The sequence below is a fragment of the Salvelinus namaycush genome, chromosome 8 (assembly GCF_016432855.1).
Source record: "Salvelinus namaycush isolate Seneca chromosome 8, SaNama_1.0, whole genome shotgun sequence".
Lineage (NCBI taxonomy): Eukaryota > Metazoa > Chordata > Actinopteri > Salmoniformes > Salmonidae > Salvelinus > Salvelinus namaycush.
Genome location: NC_052314.1, coordinates 49197594 through 49223118, shown reverse-complemented (window position 1 = coordinate 49223118; position 25525 = coordinate 49197594). Strand labels below are relative to the sequence as shown.

Below are 25525 nucleotides of genomic sequence, written 5' to 3'. Positions count from 1 at the left end.
TGTTATGACATGACATGGTTATGACTGTGTCTTAACATGTTATGACACTGGGTGTCAAGTAAAGTGTCAACGAAAAGACAATTGGAAATTAGGAGAAAGTTGGTGAGCTAAGAATAATAATAAGAAGAAGCATAAGATGATTTACAACAACACCTTTGGGGCTCCATTATCTAGGCAGTGGTAGGGCCTGTCTAATCAAAACATAAACCGGTTATGCATACACTACAGGCATATAGTGGTGAGATGTTTTACTCCGCCCAAAATCTGTGCACCAAAATAAGCCCACGAAGTGAGGTCAATAAGAGAGTGTCGAATTTGGTCAACAAAAAATGTAATTGCTCATTTGCTACGTGAGGCTCATTTGATCGAATAGAAGTTTCGTAATGGTTAGATTGTTAGAAATGCACTGATATAAGTGGACTCACGTGGCATTTCGGCAACTTTGAAAAAATGTACATTATATCGGGGTTGTGCCTGTTGTCATAGAGATAGATAGAGGACTCATCATGCATATAACTTATCTATCTTTATGACAACAGGCACACCCATTTTTTTGCCTGGACATTGCCATTGAGGGCTTTCACCATTTTAAAGTAGTCAACTGGGTGGGGATTCTTATGTGTTGGGAGCAATGGGCCAATGAAGAAGAAGAACATTGAATACTATAAAATGAGATTGCCTCAATGGCGCTGCCCATGCTGTCACAGCATTTTCATCTCTTATCAAAATGAAAAGAAACCAATAAATACATGTAATGAATAAAATGTAATATTTTTTATATTTTGGTGACCTCACTGCTGTTCCCCCACAATCCCAACTTTGAATACCACTGCCTTGGAGTGAAGCAATGTATTGGACCCTGCGTTCTATGTGGTAGGTCTATGCAGGTATGGACATTATTTTGTAGCCTGGAGGGCATCGGGTTTGGTAGGGAGTGAACATATCATATTGCCTACGTATCCCTATCTCTGTATCTGAAGTCGAGCATATTAAGTTTACCGTTACTTCCATCTCTTCTTCCCACCTTCTCTCTCACCACCAATCAATCAGTCAATCAAATGTATTTATAAAGCCCTTTTTACATCAGCAGTTGTCACAAAGTGCTTCCACAGAGACCGAGCTTAAAACCCCAGAGAGCAAGCAATGCAAATGTTGAAGCTCGGTGGTTAGGAAATACTCCCTAGAAAGGCTGGAACCTAGGAAGAAACCTAGAGAGGAACCAGGCTCTGAGGGGTGGCCAGTCCTCTTCTGACTGTGCTGGTTGGAGATTATAAGAGTACATGGTCATTAAATAAAGGTTAAATTAAAAATACATTTAAAAAAGGCTAGATTGCTCTTCAAGATGTTCAAACATAAATAGATGACCAGCAGGGTTAAATAATAATCACAGTAGTTGTAGAGGGTGCAACAGGTCAGAACCAATAAATTGATGAACAGAATAGGGTCTACCCACTTCACCTAAATCAGACTTAATGAATTCATAAAAAATGCCTCAGCTGTTTTCTAATGCAATTACTGAGTAGCCTACCCTAATTACAATCTCAGATTTAGCATACCAGGAGTGATGCTCACATAAATTGATTGATTGCACAAGAGGGATCAATGTTTCACTGGCTCAAATGTCTTTTCGACCAGTTCGATGGTAATGATTTGAACAATAAGCTACACGATTTGTAAGAGGAAAACCAATCATCAAGCACTTTAGTAAAGCAGCGCACCTGCGCTGGCTGGGACTCGTCGGGTGGAAGGTTTAACGCCATGACGACCTGTGTGCAAGGGCTTATGCCGAGCAGGTCGCGGCGGGAACTTCCCCTCCTTTCAGAAACGCTCTGGTAAATGCAAGTGACAGGGGCATTGGCAGAGATTTCATGGCTGTCACTCGGGTTCTGATGAGGCGAAGAGTTTTCTCCCTCCCTGTCTCGTTCGTTACGCACTGACTGCCCAAAATGGATATTGCCAAAGTGGAGGAGAGTTAGGAGAATAATTGCTTAAATCCCCCTGATCTAATATCCACTTACTTTGCTGCAGTGGCGCAGTCGGGTTTAAACCCATGCCTTCTGGGTCAATGTGTAGTCCATAAAGGACCCGGTACTTTGGAAGAAGCCATGCTGTACTTGCGTATAGCAGGGACAATACAATAATCTGATAAGAATCTGTTATTTTTTCTGCAGTCTGAACAGCCAAAAAGCACATGGAAGCACACCTTCGTAGGTGGTTTGAAATCAGATACAAATCTGATTCCTGGCCTTGTGACTTGTGTCTGAACAGTCAAATCAGATTTATTTCCCCTCAAGTAGTTTTAGCATATCTTGTTGCTTCCTAGTTACTCTGTTGACAGTTTTGACAAGAACATGTGATAGCTAAACTAGCTTATTAATTGTTTACAAACAAATAAGTCAATGTGCTAGAAAGCAAAACAGCTACCTAGATAGCTAGTTGACTGCTGTGGCTAGCCAAAAAGGAATATTTTTGAAAGTTGGATCATCTTATCCTTTGAGGCTTTAAAAGTGTTTTTACACTATGGTTTTGAACATACGAAGCTACTGGGAAAAGTCCATGGCAGGCATTGTTGTCACCTTAGCTTGCTACATAACTTCTGAGTGATAGGAAGCATGAGCACCACCACCAATCAGCCTACACCACTGCGCAAACACCCGTTGTTACTATGACAACTAGCGTAGCCATGTGGCAATGACTACTGTCTGAACCCAGATAAATCTGATTTGGTCACTTTTAACTTGCTGTTTGGACAGTCAGCTTTCCAAAATGTTTTTGAAAAACAAAACTTATTTGAGCATTAAGGCCTGCAGTGTGAAAAAGGCTTAACTGGTCTTGCACCCCACTACAAAAGTCAGATTTTCAGTCCACTTCCAAAATGCTACGGTCATGTTATATTCATTCAATACATTTAAGACTCCTAAGGCCATATTGTGCAGCGGTGTGTGTTAACTCTGGTTTTCTCGCAGATATTTCAATAGTGTGCTACTGCTCTAGACGCAACACCCAATCATATCCATACTTTAGGAGAACGCAATTAGGTCTCCTTTGGGAAATCACCTTGTGCATACCATTTATCCTATCCACACTCTAGAGAAGCCATGATTAGGGTTGAATCGATTTGTGTCCACAGGGGCATTTCTCAATCAATTAAGAACACATTATTATTTACAATGACGGCCTAGGAACAGTGGGTTAACTGCCTTGTTCAGGGAAAGAACGACAGATTTTTCGCTTGTCAGCTCAGGGATTCAATCTAGCAACCTTTCAGTTACTGGCCCAACGCTCGAACCACTAGGCTACCTGCCGTCCCTATTACCAACACAAAGGCTACTGTTCCTTTCCACAAGGAGTGTGCGAACGAAACAATGTTAGCTAACTAACCAACACACAAAAGTATTTAAATGGTTTGGGTCCTTTGCACCAATGCAGAATTATAGGTCTGAAAAAAAGTAGTTTAACGTGACGAGAATAAGGGCCGAAGAATAGGCTAGAACAGAGCCAACTAATTACCTCTTTCTATATTGTGTGTACTTTATGTGGGCGTGTATACTGTATAGCCCAGTTGTAAGCCTACATACAGTATCTATGAGAGCCATGGTTCTATATTAAAGAAGTAGTCAAGCATAAGGTTGTGTTCCTCAGAAAGCGGACTGAAATAGGGAGGGACTACCTGGACTAAGAAATTGTTTTTTATTCTTAAAAAGTTTTGCTTTTACTGAACACCACACTTTGGGCTCCCGAGTGGCGCAGCGGTCTAAGGCACTGCATCTCAGTACTTGAGGCATCACTACAGACATCCTGGTTCGATTCCAGGCTGTATCATCACCGGCTGTGATTGGGAGTCTCGTAGGGCAGCATACAATTGGCCCAGCGTGATCTGGGTTTGGCTGGTGTAGGCTCTCATTGTAAATAAAAACTTGTTCTTAACTGACATGCCTGGTTAAATAAAAAAATTCAGTGGAGGCATATGGGTCTTCCAGGAACCACATACACTCAATCTAAAGGTGGCCTCTAGATGAACTCTTTATCAAGGGATAATATGAATGTTAATGTTGAGCTTGAAAGGGACAAAGACAAATAAGGAGGTCTGCATACGTAAACTGACTATTTACAGAGATAGGAGCAGGTCAGGTTTCCTAATGCAGCGTTGAGCTTGAAAAGAATTAGGATAATGATACTGGCATCCAATCCATGCAGATAGATCCGGTTGAAACGTTCTTTCAATGTATTTTCTTGTTAACTAAAATATAATTTGGACACAAAAGAAAAGACAGATGAAGAATTAGCCTAGTCCGAGATAACAACTCTCTTCGAAATACATTAATTCACATAACAAGCTACTGCAATCCACATGGATATGGCACCTCGGAGAACTATGTGAACCGCACTTGGCCCCAAATGAAACGTGCTTCTGATCTTAAGACTCCCTTCTAGGCTGCTTTTCATTTTGTGCTTCTGTGGTTATTACTGCGTCTCAAACGACCCCAAAACGATACATTTGTGGAATGAAATGAGTGTCCCTGTGTGTATGCTCCTTTTCCTGTCTGTTTCATTACCGTACCTTTAGCCTAGGCTAGCCTACTTCTCATTATGTCCTGCTGTGCTTAGTTATTAGGCCTACTGTGGCTCAGTTAGGAAGCTAAAATGCTACATTGGTGAGTGGAGATTGTTGTATGCTCCCTTAGGGTCTGTCTCCTGTCTGTATCATTACAGGGATATGAGATATTTCAAAGCAAGAGCTAAATTGGTAGTTTAAAACTATCTGCTTGACGCCGCTATCACCAGTCTGATTGCTGCAGAGGGACTCTGTCGGTGGAGTCTCACTTCGAGCCACCGAGAAATCAGGGATGAATGTCCAAAAAGGCTGTTAAATAGAATAGGCGTTCTTTCTCTCATAGTCAATGCTCGGCTGCACTCACGTCGGCCACCGTTATCTATACTGAACAAAATTATAAACGCAACATGCAACAATTTCAAAGATTTTACAGTTCATATAAGAAAATCAGTCATCTTAAATCAAGTCATTAATCCCTCATCTATGGATTTCACATGACTGTGAATACAGATATGCATCTGTTGGGTATTAACGGGAACTGGAACACGCTGTCGTACACGTCGATCCAGAGCATCCCAAACATGCTCAATGCTCATATGTCTGGTGAGTATGCAGGCCATGGAAGAACTGGGACATTTTTAGCTTCTAGGAATTGTATACAGATCCTTGTAACATGGGGCCGTGCATTATCATGAAATATGAGGTGATGGCGGCGGATAAATGGCACGACAATAGGCCTCAGGATCTCGTCACGGTTTCTCTGTGCAGTCAAATAACCATAGATAAAATGCAAGTATGTTTATTGTCAATTTATGCTCTGTCGCCATCTATTTAGTTTTTCGGTCCCATGGCTTGGACCTCCTGGGTAGTGCAGCAGAAGTGCGATGCCATCTCTGATAAAATTGTGTTTTTACCACAGTGGTGGTGGGAGATGTAATCACTCTTTCTGTTTTCTTTCATAGTCTTTGTCCTGAAGTTACCTACACATGTCTGTAACAAACTCAGTGTTGAAAATGTATTTTCCTATACTTGTCTAATGACAAAAGCAATGTACACATCTGCACAAATCTGCACAGATAACATACACACACACTGAAATAAAACACGCACACACACATTTGGCCTACACCATGGCTAGAATAAACAATCAAATGTTTCCTTGAACAGGAAAGAATGCAGCCAGGGTGTCACCACATAAAGCAATGTACTTGTACATGTTTTTTGCTGGGGGAAATGGTTTTAAACATTCATGTGAAGTGCAAAATAATATACACATACAGACACACACACACACACACACACACACACACACACACACACACACACACACACACACACACACACACACACACACACACACACACACACACACACACACACACACACACACACACACACACACACACACACACACACACACACACACGCATGCACACACCAGTTTTTTCCCTTTCTTCATTACTATGTAAACTTTAACAAGACAATTATTTGAACCAAAGGGCTTTCTCTGGTTTCTATGAATAATGATAAGGCAATTGAGGAAGAATATAGATTAATTAATGAGATTCATCCTGGGGCTTCCCATGAGATGTGAGGCAGGACCTAATGCCCTGTGTCACGTCTGTCATCATGGGTAATTGTTTTTCTCCTCTCTTCTCTCCCACCTATCAGTTCTTGCCTCTAAACACATTAAAGTTAATGGCCAAATACAGCATGACAGTAAAAGGATGTGGAGCTGAGGATAGTTACACTAACAATGGAAGCATTACCATAAGGTAGAGGTCATTATACTATGTGATTTACAGTAAAATGTGAGGCTATTCGAGCAGCATATACAGTGCCTTCGGAAAGTATTCAGACACCTTGACTTTTTCCATATTTTGTTACGTTACAGCCTTATTCTAAAATGGATTAAATAAAATAAAATCCTCAGCAATCTACACAAAATCTACACCGTATTTTTAAAATGTTACCAAATGTATTAAAAATAATAAACAGAAATACCTTATTTACATAAGTATTCAGACCCTTTGCTATGAGACTCGAAATTCAACTCAGGTGCATCCTGTTTCCATTGATCATCCTTGAGATGTTTCTACAACTTGATTGGAGTCCACCTGTGGTCAATTAAATTGATTGGACATGATTTGGAAAAGCACACACCTGTCTATAAAAGGTCCCACAGTTGACAGTACATGTCAGAGCAAAAACCAAGCCACGAGGTCAAAGGAATTGTATGTAGAGCTCCGAGAAAGGATTGTGTCGAGGCACAGATCAGGGGAAGGTTAACAAAACATTTCTGCAGCATTGAAGGTCCCCAAGAACACAGTGGTCTCCATCATTAAATGGAAAAAAATTGGAACGAACCAAGGCTCTTCCTAGAGCTGTCGGCTCAGCCAAACTGAGCAATCGGGGGAGAAGGGCCTTGGTCAGGGAGGTGACCAAGAACCCGATGGTCACTCTGACAGAGCTCTAGAGTTCCTTTGTGGAGATGGGAGAAACTTCCTGTTGTGCTGCAGAATGAGGACCCAAAAGCGACGTAATAGTAACAGAGTCTTTATTCCAGAATAAAACAAATAATGATTCTCCTGGATACTATCCTCTCGTCAACAGAGAGGAACGACTGGAGACGCGACCACAGACTGCAGGTCGCTTCAGGAAGGCACTGGCCGTAGCTGACATTGACACCTGCTCACACGCAGCATCTGAAGAAGGCAAAGAACACGACAGGGCGGAACAAGGACACAGGAACAGCAAACGTCAAACAAGAATCCGACAAGGACAGAAGCGGAAAACAGAGGGAGAAATAGGGACTCTAATCAGAGGGCAAAATAGGGGACAGGTGTGAAAGAGTAAATGAGGTCGTTAGGAGAATGAGAAACAGCTGGGAGCAGGAACGGAACGATAGAGAGAGAGAAAGAGGGAAAGAACCTAATAAGACCAGCAGAGGGAAGCACAGGGACAAGACATGATGAAAGACAAAACATGACAGTACCCCCCCACTCACCGAGCGCCTCCTGGCGCACTCGAGGAGGAACCCTGGCGGCAACGAAGGAAATCATTAATCAACGAACGGTCCAGCACGTCCCGAGATGGAACCCAACTCCTCTCCTCAGGACCGTAACCCTCCCAATCCACTAAGTACTGGTGACCACGTCCCCGAGAACGCATGTCCATGATCTTCCGTACCCTGTAAATAGGAGCGCCCTCGACAAGGACGGGGGGGGGGGAGGGAAGACGAATGGGGGCGCGAAGAAAAGGCTTGACACAAGAGACATGGAAGACAGGGTGGACGCGACGAAGATGTCGCGGAAGAAGCAGTCGCACAGCGACAGGATTGACGACCTGAGAGACACGGAACGGACCAATGAACCGCGGAGTCAACTTGCGAGAAGCTGTCGTAAGGGGAAGGTTACGAGTGGAAAGCCACACTCTCTGACCGCGACAATACCTAGGACTCTTAATCCTACGTTTATTGGCGGCTCTCACAGTCTGCGCCCTGTAACGGCAAAGTGCAGACCTGACCCTCCTCCAGGTGCGCTCACAACGTTGGACAAAAGCCTGAGCGGAGGGAACGCTGGACTCGGCGAGCTGGGACGAGAACAGAGGAGGCTGGTACCCAAGACTACTCTGAAACGGAGATAGCCCGGTAGCAGACGAAGGAAGCGAGTTGTGAGCGTACTCAGCCCAGGGGAGCTGTTCTGCCCAAGACGCAGGGTTTCGAAACGAAAGGCTGCGTAATATGCGACCAATCGACTGATTGGCCCTTTCTGCTTGACCGTTAGACTGGGGATGAAACCCGGAAGAGAGACTGACGGAAGCACCAATCAAACGACAGAACTCCCTCCAAAACTGTGACGTGAATTGCGGACCTCTGTCTGAAACGGCGTCTAACGGGAGGCCATGAATTCTGAACACATTCTCAATGATGATTTGTGCCGTCTCCTTAGCGGAAGGAAGCTTAGCGAGGGGAATGAAATGTGCCGCCTTAGAGAACCTATCGATAACCGTAAGAATCACAGTCTTCCCCGCAGACGAAGGCAGACCGGTAATAAAGTCTAAGGCGATGTGAGACCATGGTCGAGAAGGAATGGGAAGCGGTCTGAGACGACCGGCAGGAGGAGAGTTACCTGACTTAGTCTGCGCGCAGTCCGAGCAAGCAGCCACGAAACGGCGCGTGTCCCGCTCCTGAGTAGGCCACCAAAACCGCTGGCGAATAGAAGCAAGCGTACCCCGAACGCCGGGGTGGCCAGCTAACTTGGCAGAGTGAGCCCACTGAAGAACAGCCAGACGAGTAGAGACAGGAACGAACAGAAGGTTACTAGGACAAGCGCGCGGCGACGCAGTGTGAGTGAGTGCTTGCTTTACCTGTCTCTCAATTCCCCAGACAGTCAACCCGACAACACGCCCCTCAGGGAGAATCCCCTCGGGGTCGGTAGAAGCCACAGAAGAACTAAAGAGACGGGATAAGGCATCAGGCTTGGTGTTCTTATTTCCCGGACGATAGGAAATCACGAACTCGAAACGAGCGAAAAACAACGCCCAACGAGCCTGACGTGCATTAAGTCGTTTGGCAGAACGGATGTACTCAAGGTTCTTATGGTCAGTCCAAACGACAAAAGGAACGGTCGCCCCCTCCAACCACTGTCGCCATTCGCCTATGGCTAAGCGGATGGCGAGCAGTTCGCGGTTACCCACATCATAGTTGCGTTCCGATGGCGACAGGCGATGAGAAAAGTAAGCGCAAGGATGGACCTTATCATCAGACTGGGAGCGCTGAGACAGAATGGCTCCCACGCCCACCTCTGAAGCGTCAACCTCGACAATGAATTGTTTAGTGACGTCAGGAGTAACAAGGATAGGGGCGGATGTAAAACGCTTCTTGAGGAGATCAAAAGCTCCCTGGGCGGAACCGGACCACTTAAAGCAAGTCTTGACAGAAGTCAGAGCTGTGAGAGGGGCAGCCACTTGACCGAAATTACGAATGAAACGCCGATAGAAATTAGCGAAACCGAGAAAGCGCTGCAACTCGACACGTGACTTAGGAACGGGCCAATCGCTGACAGCCTGGACCTTAGCGGGATCCATCTGAATGCCTTCAGCGGAAATAACAGAACCGAGAAATGTGACAGAGGAGACATGAAAGGCGCACTTCTCAGCCTTCACGTAGAGACAATTCTCTAAAAGGCGCTGGAGTACACGTCGAACGTGCTGAACATGAATCTCGAGTGACGGTGAAAAAATCAGGATATCGTCAAGGTAAACGAAAACAAAAATGTTCAGCATGTCTCTCAGTACATCATTAACTAATGCCTGAAAGACAGCTGGAGCATTAGCGAGACCGAACGGCAGAACCCGGTATTCAAAATGCCCTAACGGAGTGTTAAACGCCGTTTTCCACTCGTCCCCCTCTCTGATGCGTACGAGATGGTAAGCGTTACGAAGGTCCAACTTAGTAAAGAACCTGGCTCCCTGCAAAATCTCGAAGGCTGACGACATAAGGGGAAGCGGATAACGATTCTTAACCGTTATGTCATTCAGCCCTCGATAATCCACGCAGGGGCGCAGAGTACCGTCCTTCTTCTTAACAAAGAAAAATCCCGCTCCGGCGGGAGAGGAAGAAGGCACCACGGTACCGGCGTTGAGAGAAACAGACAGATAATCCTCGAGAGCCTTACGTTCGGGAGCCGACAGAGAGTATAGTCTACCCCGAGGGGGAGTGGTCCCCGGAAGGAGATCAATACAACAATCATACGACCGGTGAGGAGGAAGGGAGCTGGCTCTGGACCGACTGAAGACCGTGCGCAGATCATGATATTCCTCCGGCACTCCTGTCAAATCACCAGGTTCCTCCTGAGTAGAGGGGACAGAAGACACAGGAGGGATAGCAGACATTAAACACTTCACATGACAAGAAACGTTCCAGGATAGGATAGAATTACTAGACCAATCAATAGAAGGATTATGACATACTAGCCAGGGATGACCCAAAACAACAGGTGTAAAAGGTGAACGAAAAATCAAAAAGGAAATGGTCTCACTGTGGTTACCAGATACTGTGAGGGTTAAAGGTAGTGTCTCACATCTGATACTGGGGAGAAGACTACCATCTAAGGCGAACATGGGCGTGGGCTTCCCTAACTGTCTGAGAGGAATGTCATGTTTCCGAGCCCATGCTTCGTCCATAAAACAACCCTCAGCCCCAGAGTCTATCAAGGCACTGCAGGAAGCAGCTGAACCGGTCCAGCGTAGATGGACCGACAAGGTAGTACAGGATCTTGATGGAGAGACAGGAGTAGTAGCGCTCACCAGTAGCCCTCCGCTTACTGATGAGCTCTGGCTTTTACTGGACATGACATGACAAAATGTCCCGCAGAACCGCAATAGAGGCAAAGGCGGTTGGTGATTCTCCGTTCCCTCTCCTTAGTCGAGATGCGAATACCTCCCAGCTGCATGGGCTCAGTCTCTGAGCCGGTGGGAGGAGATGGTTGAGATGCGGAGAGGGGAAACACCGTTAACGCGAGCTCTCTTCCACGAGCTCGGTGACGAAGATCTACCCGTCGTTCTATGCGGATGGCGAGTGCAATCAAAGAGTCCACGCTGGAGGGAACCTCCCGGGAGAGAATCTCATCCTTAACCTCAGCGTGGAGTCCCTCCAGAAAACGAGCGAGCAACGCCGGCTCGTTCCAGTCACTGGATGCAGCAAGAGTGCGAAACTCTATAGAGTAATCCGTTATGGATCGATCACCTTGACATAGGGAAGCCAGGGCCCTGGAAGCCTCTTTCCCAAAAACTGAACGATCAAAAACCCGTATCATCTCCTCTTTAAAGTTCTGATAAACGTTAGAACACTCAGCCCTTGCCTCCCAGATAGCTGTGCCCCACTCCCGAGCCCGACCAGTAAGGAGTGATATGACGTAAGCGATCCGAGCTCTCTCTCTTGAGTATGTGTTGGGCTGGAGAGAGAACACAATATCACACTGGGTGAGAAAGGAGCGACACTCAGTGGGCTGCCCAGAGTAACATGGTGGGTTATTAACCCTAGGTTCCGGAGACTCGGAAGACCAGGAAGTAGCTGGTGGCACGAGACGAAGACTCTGAAACTGTCCTGAGAGATCGGAGACCTGAGCGGACAGGGTCTCAACGGCATGACGAGCAGCAGACAATTCCTGCTCGTGTCTGCCGAGCATTGCTCTCTGGATCTCGACGGCAGTGTTGCGAGAATCCGTAGTCGCTGGGTCCATTCTTGGTCGGATTCTTCTGTTGTGCTGCAGAATGAGGACCCAAAAGCGACGTAATAGTAACAGAGTCTTTATTCCAGAATAAAACAAATAATGATTCTCCTGGATACTATCCTCTCGTCAACAGAGAGGAACGACTGGAGACGCGACCACAGACTGCAGGTCGCTTCAGGAAGGCACTGGCCGTAGCTGACATTGACACCTGCTCACACGCAGCATCTGAAGAAGGCAAAGAACACGACAGGGCGGAACAAGGACACAGGAACAGCAAACGTCAAACAAGAATCCGACAAGGACAGAAGCGGAAAACAGAGGGAGAAATAGGGACTCTAATCAGAGGGCAAAATAGGGGACAGGTGTGAAAGAGTAAATGAGGTCGTTAGGAGAATGAGAAACAGCTGGGAGCAGGAACGGAACGATAGAGAGAGAGAAAGAGGGAAAGAACCTAATAAGACCAGCAGAGGGAAGCACAGGGACAAGACATGATGAAAGACAAAACATGACACTTCCAGAAGGGCAACCATCTCTGCAGCACTCCACCAATCAGGCCTTTATGGTAGAGTGGCCAGACGGAAGCAACTCCTCTGTAAAAGGCACCTAAAGACTCTCAGACCATGAGAAGCAAGATTCTCTGGTGTGATGAAACCAAGAATGAACTCTTTGGCCTGAATGCCAAGCATCACGTCTGGAGGAAACCTGGCACCATCCCTACGGTGAGGCATGGTGGTGGCAGCACCATGCTGTGGGGATGTTTTTCAGTGGCAGGGACTGGAAGACTAGTCAGGGTCGAGGCAAAGATGAACGGAGAGCTCCTTTATGAAAACCTGCTCCAGAGCGCTCAGGACAACGACCCTAAGAACAAAGCCAAGACAACGCAGGAGTGGCTTCGGGACAAGTCTCTGAATGTCCTTGAGTGGCCCAGCCAGAGATAGCTGTGCAGCAGTGCTCCCCATCCATCCTGACACAGCTTGAAAGGATCTGCAGAGAAGAATGGGAGAAACTCGCCAAATACAGGTGTGCCAAGCTTGTAGCGTCATACCCAAGAATACTTGATTCTGTAATTGCTGCCAAAGGTGCTTCAACAAAGTACTGAGTAAAGGGTCTGAATACTTATGTAAATGTGATATTTCCATTTTTATTTGTAATAAATTTGCAAAAATTTAAATCATTGTAGGGTAATCATTGTGGGGTATTGTGTGTATTGTGTATATTGATGAGGGAAATAGCGATTGAATCAATTTTAGAATACAGCTGTAACATTACAACATTTAGAAAAAGTCAAGGGGTCTGAATACTTTCCAAAGGCACTGTATATTAAATTCAATAACATCAGCCCAGTTCACAATTATAAGAGGAAACCATTGGGAGGGGTTGAGATTAAAATCAGATTGAAAATGTGAGTTGAGGAGTTATAGAAGGTCGTTCAATCTAACACGCACCCACAATAAGAAATTACTGGAAAAAGCAACAATAATAGCAAAATGATCAACTTAATTCTTATCAAAACATCATTAGACATGTAAATAATGTCATCTAAAATAAAAATGTACCAAAATACACAGTTATTTTAGAAAAATTCTGTCAAATGAATTCTGTCAAATGAAAGATATATTTTTCCTTTATATAATGTGCAGCTTTTTTCCAAAGTAGAATCCACATAAGTACTATAAAGAAGATTTACCATAATTTGATTGTTGTATCATTTAGTTTTTAGAATTTTGTTGTAAAAACACATTTTGTTATATTTATGTGGTGCAAAGGGGCGGTACACCAACAATTTAAATACACTTAATTTTATTGATCCCTCGAGACAATGACCAAATATATGTCTTAGTTTTCTTTATTTACTGCTAGTGAAGCAATGGGAGTAGTATGGTCTATGGCAGGAAGCTTCAAAAAGCATGCCCAAATCCTCAAAGTCACTTTAAACCAAATGTTATAGCAACCAAAATACCATAACAAGTTTCATATATAGAATGTTGAAGGGTATTATAGGAATTCGGGTATTTTTTTATGAATACACACCAATACAGCACTATGTCTACATTCAGAGGGTAGTTGGTTATTGTATCACAAGTATTTATGCCATTGACAGACATTTATGAGCTGTTTTGACTGCAACTAAGCATATATCTAAGGCAATTTAGATTTTTTTTACGCGATCATACTTAGTTATAACCAAAGGTGAGTACATAACATGCTCCAACAGACCCCCCCCCCCCCCCCACCCCACCCCACCCACCCACCCTCTGAGGACATGTATAACTTAATAATATGTCTCCAATGAAACCAGGATTCAAATAAATACTTTTTTAGATTTGCCCTAGAATAACTAGTTTTCAGAGAATACACATCAATACAGCTCTCTGTGTAGATTCAGAGCGTATTTGAGTTCTGTACTGCAGTTCTATCAATTATACAGTATATACCATTGGAAGACTTTGTATACCATTGTCAGATTTTTATATGCACAAAAATACGATAATCTTGGCTTTGTACACGATATGTGGTTGTAACGGCCGTCGTATGAAGAAGGTGTAGACCAAAGCGCAGCGTGGGAAGTGTTCATGATTATTTATTTAAAAAACTGAACACTGAGACAAAATAACAAAATGTAACAACACGAAACAGTTCTGTCTGATGAAGACACAAAAACAGAAAACAACTACCCACAAAGCATCGGTGGGGAAAAGCTACCTAAGTATGGTTCTCAATCAGAGACAACGATAGACAGCTGCCTCTGATTGAGAACCACACCCGGCCAAACACAAAGAAATACAAAACATAGAATGCCCACCCAAATCACACCCTGACCTAACTAAATAGAGACATAAAAAGCTCTCTACGGTCAGGGCGTGACAGTGGTATAGAAAAGTACATTCTTAGGTGAGTACATGGGGAGCTACATCTCTGCAGATGATCTGTCTATCTGTAAAAATCACTGATACAGGTCCCCCTCCAACCTCTGGTGTTATTGATAACTTGTTATTATATCTACAGATAAACCTAGATTCCAAACAAGGTCCTATCTATCAAATTACTATAGGTGTAATTAGTTGTTTTTGGCTGGGGTCGAAATTACCCCAAAATACTTGCATTTTTAAAAAGTCCATATTGATACAGAAACACGTATACGTAGATGTATTAAGAAAACATTGATTGACAAAGTCATGAAACATTTGAAGAATTTAATAAACTAACTTTGGGCTATGCTAAAAAATATTGATAGTAGTTTGAGAGTTAACTACAGCACAATAGTCAAGCTTGGGCAGTATTTCTTTCCGACTGGCAGTTTGCCAATTCATATCATATACTTTCTTCATGTGGTCAATTTGTGCATTACACATGGGGTCCAAACATTTAAAAAAGACGAGTGTGAAAGTGATACATGTAGTTTTTTGGCCTCTGGTGCCCTCTAGTAGTTGAATTATCTTAATAAAAAGAGTGTAATAAGTCTGTTCTATCAGGTTTCAATAATCATAGATTTCCCAAAAGCTGAAAACCCTTCAACAAGCAAAAATAGCCTTTTGTTTTGACCAATATTCAAGCAGACTTCAATTCAAGCAGTTTTTATTTTTCTAATAGTCTATATCCAGTTAGCTCAAATTGTGTTAAGACCACACAAAAAAAGTGTTTGTTTTTTCCTCACAAAAACTCTACTTCTTCTCCTCCTCCTCCTCTTTCTTCTCCTCATCCTTCTTCTCTTCTGCCTCCCCTTCTTTTTTCTCCTCCTCCCCTCCCTCCTTCTCCTCCTCATCTAGGTCCTCCTCGGCTACAACCTCTCCAGTCAGCCGCTCTATCTCAGCGATGCGTTCCCTCGTGGCCCTCTGGCTGATGCTGTAGTCTCCCAGCAGCTTCTTCAGCTTGGTCTGCATCAACTCCAGGTTGCTGTACATGCGGTTCACCTTAAATAAAAAAAAAATAATAATAAAATGTCACATTTAGAATGCACTTTACGTTGTACAACATTTTTAAAGTCCTACAGTTTGTGCATTAAAATACTAATAACAAGAAACAGATAACTCTACAAAAAGGCAGTTATGTAAAGGAAAGTTTTAAAAGTTCCAACCTTTTCCTCGATTTCTGTGGTTTCGGGGATAATTTTGGAAGGGTCCAGTTCCAGCAGGCCGTCCTTCAGCAAGATCTGACGACCTTTCTCCTCCAGCATGCCCTTGGCTTCCGGGTACTCGGTCAATGACTCCATCAGGTCATCCTTGGACAGGCAGAAGAGATCTGAGTAGCCAATGCTGCGGATGTTGGCCGTCCTCCGGTTCCCTGCCTTAGAACCCTTTATCGCTAGGATACTGATCTCCCCAAAGTAGCTGCCATCTCCCAGCACGCAGAACTGCTTGACGCCATCATCAGCCACCACCGCCAGCTTGCCCTCCTTGACAATATACATCTCACGGCCGATGTCGCCCTTCTTACAGATGTAGTCGCCAGGGCTGAAAACCTGGGGCTGCAACTTGAGCACCAGCTCAATCAGCAGGCCCGCTTCGCAGTCAGCGAAGATGCGGACCTTCTTGAGAGTATCCAGGTGGACGTTAATGGCAATTTCGGCCCTGAGCTTGTCGGGCAGGTACCGCAGCGTCTCCCTTTCGTCCTGAGCCTTGTCGTTGGTCCACAGGTAGTCGAACCACGTGATGACTCGCAGCTCCAGTTCCTTGTCCACCTTCCACTTCTGTAGAGGTGTTATAGGGAGAAATTGACTCGTATTCATGATATATAAGACAACTACCTACAGTTGTGACGCACCACTTGCCCTTCCAACCCCACAACGGGCGCTAACATAATTTCTATAAAGTGTAATAGTGCACCAACATTTGAGTCAACAAATCCTCAGTACTTTGATGGCTCCATTACGAACCCCACACACGCACCTGCATGTACTGCTTGATGTTGTCGATGCGTGCCTGAAACTCGACCCGCGCGGCGCTGATGTTGGAGATCATAGAGCTGATGTTGCCCACCAGGGTGGCGAAGATAAGCACACCCACAAGGAAGTCCAGCACATGGAAGAAGAACTCTGAGTCCAGCTCCGGTGATGGCGTCTCGCCGATGGTGGTCAGCGTCAGCGTGGACCAGTAGAGGCTGAAGGAGTACTTCCTCCCCAGTTCGCCGAACTCTGGCTCTTCTGGGTCATTCAGGTCCGGGTAGACCCAGGGGTCAGAGCCGAAGCCGATGGACTAGATTCATTGATTAATTGATTACCCGATTTTTGTATAATAAATGTACACCATAAAAGCACAAAGAAATTAAAGCATTAAACAATTATTATTGGGCATAGGACAAAACAGGTCTAAGAAATGCATATGATGAGCAGATATCGACATCACAATAAATATATCCAGCAGCTGAGAAACTCAAAGACCTTAGAGAAGGAGTAGTAGAGGCAGGCATTCCAGTGGATGATGATGATGATGTACATGACCAGGTTGGAGATGCGGAAGAGGTTGGTGTAATTGGTCTTGGTCTCGGTGCGGGTGAAGAACTCCATCATACGCGTGATTCGGAGGAGCTTGTTGAGGCGGATCTCGGGGTAGTTGATCCCCAGGTAGATGTAAAACACATCGGTGGGCAGCATGGAGACGGCGTCCAGCTTGAACTGGAGGCTGCTGATATAACGCTCCCACAGCAGCTTCTTGTCTTTGACCAGCAGGCCTTGCTCCAGGTAGGCTGAGAAAATATATTGTAAGAAATAATAAAAGTATCATGCGTAATAATAGAACTGCGACATGCGATGTATCAATTTGAAAGAGCGGACATAAAACATAAAATGAAAGGAAATTAAAACACACTCATACACACACACACCTGTCCTGGTCCTGAAGGCCATGTCAGCCAGGTAGAGGACATCAGAGATGTAGTCCAGAATCATCCAGGTGACTAGGTGATTATGCTGCAGCTCCTCAAAGCAGGCTCTGACACACAGGAGACAGAGCAGAGAAAACTGTTAGATGCTCAACCATGCTTTAATACAAGCATCTCAAACAAATTGTGACAGTCTTTAAAAGGAAATGCACTCAGTACTTCAAGTGGGAATTTACTTGCAGGTGAGTAAGAAGATAATATGAAGTTACACAAAAGAAGAATTTACTGGAAAAGCTATTTTTGTCTAACACTTTGTTTATATAAAGTACCAGTCAAAATGTTGGACACATCTACTCATTCAAGGATTTTTCTTTATATTTACTATTTTCTATATTGTAAATAGTGAAGACATCAAAACTATGAAATAACACATTTGGAATCATGTAGTAACCAAAACAGTGTTTTATATTTGAGATTCTTCAAAGTAGCCACCCTTTGCCTTGATGACAGCTTTGCACACTCTTGTCATTCTCTCAACCAGGTTCATGAGGTAGTCACCTGGAATGCATTTCAATTAACAGGTGTGCCTTGTTAAAAGTTAATTTGTGGAATTTCCTTCCTTCTTAATGGATTTGAGCATATCAGTTGCGGTGTGACAAGGTAGGAGTGGTATACAGAATATAGCCCTATTTGGTAAAAGACCAAGTCCTTATTATGGCAAGAACATCTCAAATAATTAAAGGGAAATGACAGTCCATCATTACTTTAACACATGAAGATCAGTCAATGCGGAAAATGTAAAGAACTTTTAAAGTTTCTTTAAGTGCAGTCGCAAAAATCTTCAAGCGCTATTATGAAACTGGCTCTCATGAGGACCGCCACAGGAAAGGAAGACCCAGAGTTACCTGTGCTGCAGAGGATAAGTTCATTAGAGTTAACTGCACATCAGATTGCAGCCCAAATAAATGCTTCACAGAGTTCAAGTAACAGACACATCTCAACATCAACTGTTCAGAGGAGACTGTGTGAATCAGGCCTTCATGGTCGAATTGCTGCAAAGAAAATACTACTAAATGACACCAAAAAGAAGAAGAGATTTGCTTGGGCCAAGAAACATGAGTAATGGACATTAAATCTGCCCTTTGGTCCAAATTTGAGATTTTTGGTTCCGAACACTGTGTCTTTGTGAGACGCAGAGTAGGTGAACGGATGATCTCTGCATGTGTGGTTCCCACAGTGAAGCATGGAGGAGGATGTCTGATGTTGTGAGGGTGGTTTGCTGGTGACACTGTCAGTGATTTATTTAGAACTCAAATCACACTTAACCAGCATGGCTACCACAGCATTCTTCAGCGATACGCCATCCCATCTAGTTTGCGCTTAGTGGGACTATCATTTGTTTTTCAACAGGACAATGACCCAACACACCTCTAGGCTGTGTAAGGGCTATTTGACCCTTACACAGATAATGTGCGGTCCTCCACAGACACTTTGAACCATACTGGAGAAATGAGAAACTGCGACTCTGAGGCCAGGAGGATGAAACCTGAGAAACGCTTTGAATTTGATACCATTGTGTAAAACAAATCATGATTTAGGATAATACATACAAACGGAGATATGTTTTTGCAAAATAACCCCTAATATGTTGTACAGTTTAATCCAGATTCATATTTAATTGGATATGTAATTATTAAACAATACTTGCATGTTATGAAATGTATTCTAATAAATAATGTCGTTTTCGATGCCTCAGGCGGGCAGATACGAGTGCAGAGTTTCATATTGTTTTCACATGTTTGTTGCGCAGAACTGTCAATGTGATAATGGCCCTGTCATTGTCAGTTACAATCAGGGTAATTACCACACCTGAAGGTGTTACGCAATTGGGTAGCTTTGACAATCAAATGAGTGGGTATTTAAAAGGCATGCAATTACAATGCGTAATGACGCACAATGGCTGTTTTGGCACTGTTGGAAGATTTGGCGAATGGAAGAACTCTGAGAGAGCAAATTTCCAGAGACTAAGATTTACTGGCCAATGATGATGAGTGGCTTATGAGCCATTTCCGATTACCAAGCGCTGTTCTCTTGGATCTCTGTGCTGTATTGGGCCCAGCTTTACAGAGAAGGACCTGCAGAAACCAAGCCGCGCCTGTCCCACTTCAACTCCTTGGCAACCTCATTAATAGCGTCGATGGTGTCTCTTTGCGTTTGCAGGACTGCATCTGTGAGGACACGGCCGCTGGAGGGTTGTGACACACGAGGTGCAGTGGAGACACCTAGGCTGGGCGCACTCAGCTCCTGCTCAGCTGCAGCACCACCGACCCCACTGGAACACGCAGTGACAAAAAAAACAAAAAAACAATTGTTTGTGTAAATAAATGTTTAGACACCAACTTCAATGCATTTGGTTTACTCTATTCAAACAAGAGAATACGAATTACATACCTGGATCATCCGATGCATCTTGCATGTCTGTGTCCCCCTCCACCTCCGTCACTACTCCACTCAGCAGGGATTCCCCTATAATACTGGCAAGTCGCTCAAAAAGGGGGTTGAGCTCCGGTGTCCTCTTTCCCCCACCTGTGGCACAAACACTTTGTCTGTGTAAGGCCTTTTGGCCTCCACTTTTATGTCGGACCACTTCTTATTTCTGAGAGGATCCGACCTTCTGAGCCAGCAACATTCACAGCATCCACCACATGCTACAACTCTAACGCATTTTTGGCATTTGTAATGCCCACACCAAACAATATATTTTTTCTTGGTTCAACTTCCCCTACAAGAACTTCCATTTCACACTGGGTGAAATTTCTTTTTTTAGCCTTTCTGTCGGGATTTGCCGTCATTGTCGTCATGCAGTCAGTATGGATGAATATTAATTAGGGGTGTTTCACTGACTATTTATAGGCAACTATGGGAGTTAAAAAGGTGGGACAAGACGCTCGCTCGCTTGCGCCAAATTTCGAGTTGATTATGATTTATGAAGGGAAACCAGCGTGGGACGTGCGTGTGCGTTGTTATCAATCAGAGTATTTTTGTGTGTAAGCAATTTGTGTTTCGTCCGTACGCCACCTTTTGACGTGAAACCTACACACAGTTTTATAAATGAGGCCCCTGGCCTCCACAATCACCCGACCTCAAGCCAATTGAGATGGTTTGGAATGATTTGGATCGCAGAGTGATACAAAAGCAGCCAAAAAGTGCTCAGCATATGTGGGAACTCCTTCAAGACTGTTGGAAAAGCATTCCAGGAGAAGCTGGTTGAGAGAATGCCAAGAGTGTGCAAAGCTGTCATCAAGGCAAAGGGTGGCTACTTTGAAGAATTTCAAATATAAAATATTTTTCAATTTGTTTAACCCTTTTTGGTTACTACATGATTTCATATGTGTTATTTCATGGTGTTGATGTCTTCATTATTATTCTACAATGTAGAAAATAGTAAAAATAAAGAAAACCCCTTGAATGAGTAGGTATGTCCAAACATTTGACTGGTACTGTATAAAAGGGGAAACTTTGTAAAAAAAGAACTTAAAAACTTGTTTTATAACCTCAGAATTGTTTTATAACCTCAGAATCCATTCCATGCCACTAACTAACTATATATTTTAAACAAACTATATATTTTAAACAGTACATTTTTACCTGGCTATTATCATGGTCCAATTGTACATGACTGGTATTGTGATAATGAACAGCCAGTTGTAGTACAGACTGCCCGCTGGATTGATGAAAAACACTTCTTTGGGCCTGCAAGGAAAGGAAGATGGAGAAGTTAATTTAATACTTAATACTTAATACATTATACCTAATGATAATAATATACTTCATATTTAATTTAAACATAGTCATATACAGATATCAATGCTGATATCAGTATATCGCTTCGGGTGAGATATTACTATCATACACACCCCTCCTTTTTCTCTTTCTCCTTTTTCTCCTTTTCCTCTTTTTCCTTTTTTTCTTTCTCCTCCTTTTCTTTCTCCTGCTTTTCTTTTTCCTCCTTTTCTTTCTCCTCCTGCTCTTTCTGCTTCTTCTTTTCTTTCTTTTTCCTGAGAAAACAAATACAAGTTTTTGAAGCTTTTGTGCATGTAACCTCTCTTATATCTAACTATGCAGTATTCATGGAAATGAGCGACAACTTAGGTGCTTACTCTTTTTTCTCTTTCTTTTCTTTCTTCTCCTTTTTCTTCTTTTTCTTCTCCTCCCTGGGGTAAAAGGACACATCTTATGACACACACACACAGACACACACACACACACACACTGAGAGTTGCCATGGCAGCCGTAATGGCTACCAGACTGTGCTGCTGTCTCTCTGTAAATAATTTCTGATACATTGTAACAGGCAGGAGATCCAAAAGGGTGGGCTTATTTCAGGCAAAGTGAGGGCTGCCCTTGGGTCCACCTGCTGTGGGGCCAATGTGGAGCCGATAAGCAAAGGCGCATATGTCCAATGTGGGTAGCCTACGCGGAGACAATATTTTCACCCACATCGTGCCATTGTGGACGTTTGCCAGGTAGCTACTATCTTGCAAACTGACTAAATAGCAGTGTTATATTTTTAAATGCCGTGGCTTGAGGTTGAGGAGAAGTCCGAAGCGGAGGACAGTTGAGATGGCTTGCGGTGATGGGAGAGGCTTGAGGACTGTAATAGCCAACTTTGCACTACTGATAAGGGGTGAGCTTCCTGACGCCAGCGACATCACCCAGGTGGATGCTACTTTTTGGTAGTGGAGGAGTAGCTGTCAAAGTCAAGTGGCTACGCTACGGGGTGCGCTGCTTAATGACTCTGGACCTATCTGATCCTGTCCCGACGACTCCCCCCTGGCTGTGACCGCCATGCTTCATCCCTGTGACCGTGATGCTGCCTCCCACCACTCAGGAGGACATTGACGCTAAAAAACCAAACTGCTTCAGCTCCCATCCTGACTTTGGGGCGGCAGGTGGCCTAGTGGTTAGAGCGTTGGACTATTAACCAAAAGGTTGCAAGCTCAAATCCCCGAGCTGACAAGGTAAAAATCTGTCTTTCTGTCCCTGAACAAGGCAGTTAACCCACTGTTCATAGGCAGTCATTGTAATTAAGAATTTGTTCTTTACTGACTTGCCTAGTTAAACAAAGGTAAAATAATAAATAAACTTCCTGATTTGTTTTACTGTTTTTGCTTACTTGTACGTGCTGGGTACGAATTTAGCTTTTAGTTGCCATTTATGGCCAACATGTAATGTAATAAAACTACTACTACCACTACTACACACACACACAACACACACACACAGTATATGTGGACTGACTCACTCCTCATTGTTGTTACTGTTGTTCACATTGAACAGACGCCCTGGGCCAGGAGAAGTTTCATCTCTGGAAACAACAAACAATATTTAAAATACAGCCAATAAAAACACGGCGACATCAATAAAGTTCAGTATCAAACTACAATTGGACCAACAAGTATACAGTTATACAGTTATACAGAAGTTGGAAGTTCATTGAAACTCGTTTTTCAACCACTCCACAAATTTCTTGTTAACAAACTATAGTTCTGGCAAGTCGGTTCGGACATCTACTTTGTGCATGACACAAGTCATTTTTATTTCACTTATAATTCATTGTTTCACAATTCCAGTGGGTCAGAAATGTACATACACTAAGTTAAGTTGAGTGTGCCTTTCAACAGCTTGGAAAATTCCAGAAAATTATGTCATGGCTTTAGAAGCTTCTGATAGGCTAATTGGCATCATTTGAGTCAATTTGGAGGTGTACCTGTGGATGTATTTCAAGGCCTACCTTCAAACTCAGTGCCTCTTTGTTTGACATCATGGGAAAATCAAAAGAAATCAGCCAAAATATTGTAGACCTACACAAGTCTGGTTCATCTTTGGGAGCGATTTCCAAACGCCTGAAGGTACCACATTCATTTGTACAAACAATAGTACGCAAGTATAAACACCATGGGACCACGCAGCTGTCCTACTGTTTAGGAAGGAGACGCGTTCTGTCTCCCAGAGATGAACATACTTTAGTGTGAAAAGTGCAAATCAATCCCAGAGCAACAGCAAAGGACCTTGTGAAGATGCTGGAGGAAACAGGTACAAAAGTATCTACATCCACAGTAAAACGAGTCCTATATCAACATAACCTGAAAGGCCGCTCATTAAAGAAGAAGCCACTGCTCCAAAACCGCCATTAAAAAAAGCCAGACTACGGTTTGTAACTGCACATGGGGACAAAGATTGTACTTTTTGGAGAAATGTCCTCTGGTCTGATGAAACAAAAATAGAACTGTTTGGCCATAATGACCATCGTTATGTTTGGAGGAAAAAGGGAGAGGCTTGCAAGCCGAAGAACCCCATCCCAACCATGAAGAACGGCGGGGGTGGCTGCATCATGTTGTGGGGGTGCTTTGCGGCAGGAGGGACTGGTGCACTTCTCAAAATAGATGGCGTCATGAGGAAGTAAAATTATGTGGATATTTTGAAGCAACATCTCAAGACATCAGTCAGGAAGTTAAAGCTTGGTCGCAAATGGGTCTTCCAAATGAACAATGACCCCAAGCACACTTCCAAAGTTGTGGCAAAATGGCTTAAGGGCAACAAAGTCAAGGTATTGGAGTGGCCATCACAAAGCCCTGACCTCAATCCCATAGAAAATGTGTGGGCAGAACTGAAAAAGCATGTGCGAGCAAGGAGGCCTACAAAACATGACTCAGTTACACCAGCTCTGTCAGGAGGAATGCGCCCACATTCACCCAAGCTTGTGGAAGGCTACCCAAAACATTTGACCCAAGTTAAACAATTTAAAGGCAATGCTACCAAATACTAATTGAGTGTATGCAAACTTCTGACCCACTGGGAATGTGATGACAGAAATAAAAGCTGAAATAAATCATTCTCTCTACTATTATTCTAACATTTCACATTCTTAAAATAAAGTGGTGATCCTAACTGACCTAAGACAGGGAATTTTTACTACGATTAAATGTCAGGAATTGTGAAAAACTGAGTTTAAATGTATTTGGCTAAGGTGTATGTGAACTTCTGACTTCAACTGTATGTATTGTTTACATTTCATCCTCACTGTCCTCCTCTGTGTCTGTGGCCATGTTTGGAGAAATGCGAGGTGCAACCGCCAGGAACGGACGAGTGCTTGATGTGCTGATCATGGCAGCCAATCTGGGTAGCCTATCAAACACAAAGCAAATGGAGACATATTGTCCTTATGCCAAAAACATTCATGTTCCTGCATCGTAAAACTGCATGTTTAGATATAATGAATGTATTCAATACAACATGGTTTACATAATGACAACAAAGTAGATTTTTTTTTTAAAGTGAATTATAGAGGCATACTAGACATCCATATATTACTGCTAATGTTGTTATGGTTTTATCTTGACAACAGATGAAAACATATCCCAATTACAAGGACCACAACTTTGTTTACTGAATAAAATACTACATTCAGTTTCATGTAGCCTTACCTTGACGTCTAGTCAGCATAGTGCACCGTCCATAGTCATCACAGACCTCAAGATAAGCAGTCCTATAGTTCCCACTCCACACAGACACTTAATCCAAGTGTAATGTAAATATAGATAAACAGCCTATCAAGTTATATATCACACCGATATACAGCTAATTTGATGAATGGATACAAAATAAGCATGGTGCAGTAGTGGTGTCATTGAGTCCTCCTGACCCTGAGTGGGATTTGAGGATTATGGAGATGGATGAAAGTGGCTGTGGTGGCAAAGTTTTAGGGCGGTCACCCTCCTCCACTCCCTTTCTATGTTTACAGCCCTTTGCGGCACCACTCCAGAATGAATGCATTTTATTTGACAATAAATAATAAAATACATCAAGTTGCCTCATCCATCCAACAATACACAAAACACAGAAATTGATCTTCCCT

The 25525-nt window shown here is 43.5% G+C and overlaps 1 protein-coding gene across 1 annotated transcript; it reads right to left on the bottom strand.

Annotated features, from left to right (window-relative positions):
• Positions 1 to 6157: 6157 nt before the first annotated feature.
• On the bottom strand, positions 6158 to 24776 carry cnga1a (cyclic nucleotide gated channel subunit alpha 1a). Its single transcript, XM_038999003.1, is given in 11 exon segments — positions 6158 to 6212; positions 15457 to 15701; positions 15866 to 16477; positions 16677 to 16982; positions 17168 to 17472; positions 17611 to 17717; positions 21256 to 21360; positions 21525 to 21665; positions 21753 to 21821; positions 22913 to 22975; positions 24679 to 24776. Coding segments are annotated over 11 exon segments (2106 nt in total).
• Between the last annotated feature and the right edge of the window lie 749 nt (positions 24777 to 25525).